The sequence below is a fragment of the Thermobia domestica genome, chromosome 10, assembly GCF_964235325.1.
Source record: "Thermobia domestica chromosome 10, izTheDome1.hap1.1, whole genome shotgun sequence".
NCBI classification, from domain to species: Eukaryota; Metazoa; Arthropoda; class Insecta; order Zygentoma; family Lepismatidae; genus Thermobia; species Thermobia domestica.
In genome coordinates, this window is record NC_137463.1 from 54,764,685 (window position 1) to 54,772,231 (window position 7,547).

At 37.0% G+C, this 7,547-nt stretch overlaps 1 protein-coding gene across 1 annotated transcript; it reads left to right on the plus strand.

Moving 5' to 3' along the window:
* Positions 1–757: 757 nt before the first annotated feature.
* Positions 758–6,639, plus strand: LOC145662480 (uncharacterized). Its single transcript, XM_081728087.1, has 3 exons — positions 758–944; positions 4,248–4,413; positions 6,042–6,639. Exons 1-3 carry the CDS (start codon positions 858–860, stop codon positions 6,524–6,526), a joined length of 738 nt encoding a protein of 245 aa, XP_081584213.1. The 5' UTR covers positions 758–857; the 3' UTR covers positions 6,527–6,639.
* The last annotated feature ends 908 nt before the right edge of the window (positions 6,640–7,547 follow it).

The following is a 7,547-nucleotide window of genomic DNA, read 5'->3' on the forward strand; positions in this document are numbered from 1 at the left end:
TTGAATTTATCTATTTATTTATTTTTGTTAATTGTTTGGATTGGAGTCAGTTCCTTACTATTTTTCTGTCTTCTACGGACATTTAAAACTACCACGAATTTTATTTTGTTTTTAGAATATTTCAAAATTAAGCAGACAAACTACTCCTCCGATGTAATCGGCCGTAACCGACATGGGCGTATCTAGCAGATTACAACGACTAGGGCGCAGGGAACCTAAAGGTGGCGCCGAGGGCGTTTTCTCTTTGTTTTCCATGCTAGGACACAGCAATTCCAGCGGTCATATCGGGACATTTCAATCCGCCCGATGTTTGTTGGCGGTATTCTTTCAGAGTTTATGAAGTAGTTTGGATATTCAGCGAATGTTTAAACGCTTGTTTTTGTTAGCATGGGGAACTAACAATGTCCATTTCTGCTTCTTCATACCCTAAAACTTATGCTAGCGATATTTTGGAATAGGGGTTGGCGTTTAAAACAGTTGCAAAGATTAAAAAAAAAAAAAAAAAAAAAAAAAAACGACTCGCAGTTTTCGTTTACTCTTAATTAACTAAGTACGCCTGAATTTCATTCGAATCCTTACTCTTTTTCGTTCTACCTATCTCCTTATTTTAATATCACCCCCTCCATTTTCCCAAACATAGTAATATATCGACATAAAAGTTTGAGCGTCAATTCGTAGTGGTCGTTAACATCTTTCTAGCTGCTTGTATGTTGGTTTGTAGTGTACACAGATTATATGTACATCTGTCTTTATTTTCAGTTGACGAGGTCATACTGGAAAAACTGCGATGGTTGGAGACCAACGTTCAGCCGTGGACACTGGTCGAACTACACTGGAATGAAACCGTTAAGAAACGAATGCAAGATATAGAAGATAGTGAGTGTACCATTAATGATTATCTCACACGATTTCCAGCATTGCAGCAACCAGAAGGATTTAGACTGGTATGTAAAGCTATAATTGACAATCTTATTAACTTGTAAGAAAGAGGCATTTTACCATTGTTGGTTGATTTAAACCAATTGTTTTCGTTAAAAGAAAAGACCTAATTGGTTAAAAAAAAAAAAAAGATAAATGCCATGCTACAAATCGTGTGAACTTCATTGTAACTTTTGCGTATAACTCAATCTATCTCGGTTAATTGTATCTACTTTCAACCCTGTACTTAAGGGGTCCCATGACCGATTCGCGGTGGGGTCACGAAATTTATCTACGGTGCAAACTGAGTAGCAGTTCGTATGTTACTGTAAGCAGTAGATTCCGCCCTTTATAACCTCGCTGTTACATAAGAACGTTAAGGTAGATCATTTTTTTCCTACCTATATGTAATCTAAATGAAGAAATATATTTTAAAAGAACCGGGTTAAACCCAAGGCGTATCTTTAAAGAAGATGGTTTCTACCAACCTGCATTTTCGTTTGTGCTGCAGTTTTTGAAAATTTACATCAGCTCCGTAAACCTAAATCAACTTAAGGGTCATATGCATAGTCTACCATGTAGGGGTCCCCTAGACAAACTGTGGGATACCTCAACCTTCTTAATTGTGCAATGCAGAAAGCTTCCAAAATGATCAATCAGGTACAGTTAACACTGAAGGCTTGTTGGTCTAGCCACACCTCGGGCGAAGCTAAACTTTTGTTTAAAAAAAAAAAAGCATTAACATTGCAAGCACCAACTGCATAGATAACGTATATATTATATATATATATATATATATATATAAAAACTTAAATAAATGTTCGGAACTTTGTTTTTGAAATATAAAATCGTAGCGGAAAAATAAATGGTGTATATTAGGAATAAGGCTCTTTTTTAATTTTCAGGTAAAGTCTGTTAACTATCAGAAAAAAACAACTAGCAAACCTGTGAAGCTGTAGCTTTACAATAGAGATCCCACTAGAAATAAATTATACATATTGTGCCTTCTTGACAAAATCAGCTTATAGTATTTTCGAGAATATATTCTCTAAACAATTTTCCAGTAAAGGTTAACCTTAGGAGGGCATAAAATGTATGTTTATAAATACGGCTTTTGCTAGCAAAATGTCATGTAAAGAGCGTGAAACTTATTATCTACTTGTGCCTAATGTTATCAAGTTGCATACAATTTTATAATATATATAGTGAAAGCCACAAGTCTAAAAGCCATGCACCAAACTTTGCAAGGTGCTTAATGCATGTTATTTTTGCATCTATGACGGTTTATGCCAAGGTGAAGCTGGAGGGCTATAGTCGAGGTGCATCCACAGGGAACAGGCGAATTTGTGATGGTGGATATACGTGTAAGCGAATAAGTACGAAAAATATGCACCAATCTGCAGTACGTGGTCACTACAAGCTAGTCTTTCATTATAGTTACATAATTATGAACCATACTTTTAAACTGTTTCTATAATTACAGATTACTTATATGAGTAACGAATGTATTTTGAGCAATTGCAGTGCAAAACAGAAGGATATTCCATACTGTTTTCCATACTTGTCTTTCTTTATGCACACACCACCATAGCTAACGTGCCTAACTTCCGCGGACAAAATCACGCGCGATCCCTTAAATTGTGCCGTTCTTGGAATCGGAATGAATGCAAACGTAGCTTTTGTTGGCCACTTAGCACAGATTCGTGCGTGGTTTTCTCACTTATTATTTATAACATAAGTTACAAGCATATTATAAATGTACGCAGCTGGTGGACATATTAGAAACTAAGAATGCAGAAGACGTTCGATGATCATGAGTGAAAAAAATGGATGATAGCGCCCCTCAACTTTACCTGTCCTAACTGGGAAATGTAGACAAACGCTAACAGGGAAAAGGATGTAACAGACATTAAAATAACATTTTCACGATGAAATATGTATAATTGCAGATTCAATTTTTCCCATCAGTGATGATTCCAAACTTTTTTTTTTCCTGGTGGTGTGAAACTTTCTTATACTGGAGATGAAATGTATTAGTAATACTGGAAATCCACATTGAGCGTAATAGGATATATGGTTCCGAGGGAATTTCATGGCTCTCGAGAAGAAACTCCTCCCGGCCGACCCCTGAAATTACCATTGGTCCCCGTTATTCTCAAGCTAATCTAAAATATAATCTAACCAATGTTCCAACACCAAGTATCACTAGCTTATTTTACTTCAGGTAGAATTTATTAGTCCATTCTTTGATATTGTGTTCAATATTTGTACTAGCAGAAGCAAAATATCTTGCAATCTTATTTCAAGAATCGGGATATATTTTTAAATTGCTTACCACAAAATATGTAATTCATTATCGCTTAATAAGCATAACAAATTCGATAAACTTATTAATATATTGAAATATTTGGTTTGCACGAAGCATACGCATTTTATACAACAGAAACTGCTGTGGGCTAGCAAATGACGCGTTGAAGCACCCCCAGTCATCTACTCACTTCCGGGAAGGTTGCGGGCTTATTTAACCCTGCGTTAGAACTCTTCAACGCAAATTATCAAGTGTCCCGAACGTAGCCCGTAAGTAGCCTGCAAAATAATTATGCATAAGATCCTAAATGTACGTTTGTACGTATATTAGTATAGACAGTATGTTGATTGTGGTTTAAGTCGGTCTTTGCTAAATTAGGAACATCCGGGCTTATACGAGTATATTCCTGGGAAAGGTTACACAACTTCTTTGTATCAGTAAATAAGAAATAATGTAAAAACAGTGACCGAAATATTCGTGAGTTTTTTGTGCTGTTACTGGTCTTCTTTAAAAACGTAATGGAAATCTCTTTACAAATGCGAAGTTTGCTCTTGTTTTCATTCCTATTAGAGAGACATTCCCTTACTACTGTAAAAATATTGAAAATAGTGTGTAAAAGTGATTTGAATCAATTCACTTAGAGGAGAAACGTACTCAAGTTCGATTACTTTTGAATAGTTGAATCACCACAATTTAGTTGTAGTCCTAGGTTTTTCTTCTTCAAGGAATGTGGGATCAAATTAGGGTAAACGTGACTATATATCATACTTGCTAAATCAGTACATACATGCAGCATAAATGAGGGCATTTTCCCCACACTGGTGGAAGTAACTGCATAATCATCTGTACATTCATTTTGACCACGACATTAGACATTTAAGTAGAGTTTGTATATTGCAACTGTCTCACTGCGCATATATATGTAATGTTTACTTTTTTTTTTAATTTTGTATTTTTAAGTCTGATTCTTAATATTATATTCGTATGTTTTGCATAATGTTCTTTCCTTCCTTTATTTTAGTTGCTTCAAGATTTCGGTTTCTTGTATCCTGGAAAGGATAATTGCCTCTTCTCAGGTATTGCCCAGCTTCATAGCAACATTATTCAACTAGCAGTTGGGAAGAGTAGGGCGTCGAGAGATGATCAGTTCAAGAGGGAAATTGAGTCGTACATACATTTGATTAAAGGTAAGACCGAGCAAAAATTCTGAAACAAATTTGAATGTGCAATGTTGAACATATATATACCCCTTATGTCTTTAATTGAAAGCATGGGAACTAACAGCAACATACCATACGTGAATTACGACAGGCATTCTAGAAGGGATAACATCCAGAAAACAAACACTTTTTTCTTTCGATTTTCACCCACTGGTGTTTTTGCATTCTTTTAATTAATATCGTAGTATGTAGTTGTATGTGGCACTGAGTCAACTCCAATAGACACCCTGTTGTAAGGTGCACCAGAATGATATCGAAATTGCTTACTTCAGTCCAAACAACTGAAGTTTATTAGCTCTGCCCAACTGGGCTCATAGCTTGGACCACGGTGAGAAATCCTGAGAAGATTGGCAGAAACACCTCCACATAAAAAATTTGGAAGGAAATTTCCGTCCGCTAATAATTTACTAGGGGAGAGTGAAAAAATTAACAGTTCTAAATTATAGTAATTCATATATCTTTCATATATGACTAATATGATATATGAGGGGCCGCGGTGGCTCAGTGGTAGAGCGTTCACCTCTGCTGCATGAGGTCCCGGGTTCAAACCCTGCTCCCGCCAAGTGAACTTTGTGGTGGACAAACATCGTGTGCGTGGGTTTCCTCGGGGTTCTCCCGTTTCCTCCCACTTTTTTCATCCCACCATTTCATTCATTCCTCATCATCACTGTCTCCTTGAGCCTAGCTGGCATACCCGTGGGACGTAAAACTCAAAAATTTCAATTTATTTTAATATATGAGTTTGTTTTTTAAATCTCTCTTTCTCCACTTTTTTACAACGTGGACTGCCCCATCAGGTCTGAGGAGTAAAATCCGTCGATTTTCGTTACAAATTTGTTTATAAATTAAAATTATTTAATAAGAATAGAGTAGGAACCCTATGGGCAAGAAATGAGCGCTGTACCACTAACCCACTGTGGTCCCTAGTGTGGCACGTGAAGTTGGGAACTACGCTTTCACATTTCTAGGTGTGTAACACGGCGCCATGTCGTCGTGAAAAATGTCATCTCGTGTAGAAAACGATGTCTGGACCACTAGGTATACTTGCATACACCTGCTAATCAATTTCATATACAGCAACAATGGGACCAAGGGAATTCCAAGAGATTAGGTAGCTAGGTGGGCACTAACAACCTGCCATCTTTGTGAGTCGGAGAGGTCACACATGTTCACTCACCAACAAAATACCAAGAAAGTACGAATCAACTGAGGCCAGGTGATAAATAAACACACGCACATACACACAAAAGGAAAAAATCGCAACATGTGACCGACAGCACCCATTTCAAAAAATGCTACCTTAATACTGCTGTTTACATCATTTTCTCTACGCTCTGCACAATCTCAAGCATAATGTTTTGTCCTTAGAACTTTTCCCCACTCCTATTACACACCCATATTGCTTATTTGATCATATTTTGCAGCGTGTGACATTTATTAGGATATTCCCACCGCTTTTTGAAACATTTCTAAGAATGATACACTGACGTGTGATGATGTATTTCAAATGTATCAACTGTTCCTTTTATACGTGATTTTCAAACAGTTAATACAATGGAGAAGCTATAGATTTTTTTTATTATTATTATTTTCAGAAGATGATCCTGGCACCAGCTACTCAGTAGCACTTCTTCTCTTACCATATGTGCTTACTGTTCCTCCGGCTAGAAAGTGTCATGGGAAGCCGCTGTGGAAACCTTCAAGAAGTGAAATAAAAGAAGCGTTTATTCTTCACGTGTTTGCAGAATCACAAGTACAGCCAGCTATACTAGCAAGAAAGAAAAAGTTAGAGCAGTTGGGAAGGACATTTCAACCGCAAGTCATCGTAGTTGGAGAATCACCAGTATCACCAGTGTGTGCATTTTGCTGCGTAAACAGTATATACTACAAGGTAGGAACATTACTAGAGGCCGTGGACATTACGTTCAAGATTTTCCAAGCAACAGGAGCTAGTTACAGCTATGAAGCGAATCACGTATGGTTAGTTGTGCAGAGAGCACTCTACCAAATTGTAACGCCTCATGATCGGCCGAATCAGTCCGTAAAAAACTTACTTGCTGATATCGGGGTTTTAAGTTAATTCCTCGAGTGAAGTTTTTTTTTTCATATGTCCTATTATTTCTTTTCCATTATGATCGTTTAGTGTGTTAAGTAATATTTAGAAAGGTTTTATATGTTACATATTATATGTATATCTATTTGTTATACATTGCGATAGATCATTTAGAGGAAAATATTTCATGTTTCATTCATACAAGGCAACATGTACAGGTGCTACGGTTGTTCACTGACATTTGCAACAGTTTCCATGCTGATAAAACACATTCGAAATGCATGCCCGAAATTAGCTACTTCCAGTGAATTTCACTGTGGTGAAGAGACATGCTGTCGACATTTTACAACGATAGCTGCTCTTAGAAAACATTTGAATAGAATGCATTCAGCCGAGGCTTCCACCTCTCATTCTGTGTGTTCCTCTTCGAACCCAAATCAGTTTCAAAGTGACACCGCTTGCAGTTCAGTTGAAAAGTCGGTGGACCGAGTTACTACTTGTGCCGAGAGTGAACTTCAACACCATGTAGCATCTTTTGTATCTTCACTGTATGCTAATCCGACTATACCGCGTAACACGGTGCAGTTTGTGATAGAACAACTTGATAAATTTTTGGTTATTTCAAAAAACATGTTGCAGTCCAATTTGCATGAAGTAATTCGTAGAGACCATAATTCACCCAATGTAGAGGATGGCGTAAATAAAGTTTTATCTGACTATGCTGACAGTTTATCAGTAGTCAAATCTGAATATAAACGAATGAAGTTTTTTGAAAATAATGGAACATACATACCTCCGGTAGAAGTCACTATTGGTCAACGGATGGATTCAAGAGGTTCACATATTGGTGGGACGTTAGTGCCAGTTCCTTGCACCATGCAAATCATTCCAATCCGGGCTGTGCTGGAAAAGTTCATGTCAATAAACGATATAGTAAAGGATATGTTTGAACACCTCCATTATTTGAATAATATTGGTAATAGTGTAGAAAACATCATCCAAGGAAAGATCTGGCAAAATATTGTTTCTCAAAATGCTGGGAGTCATT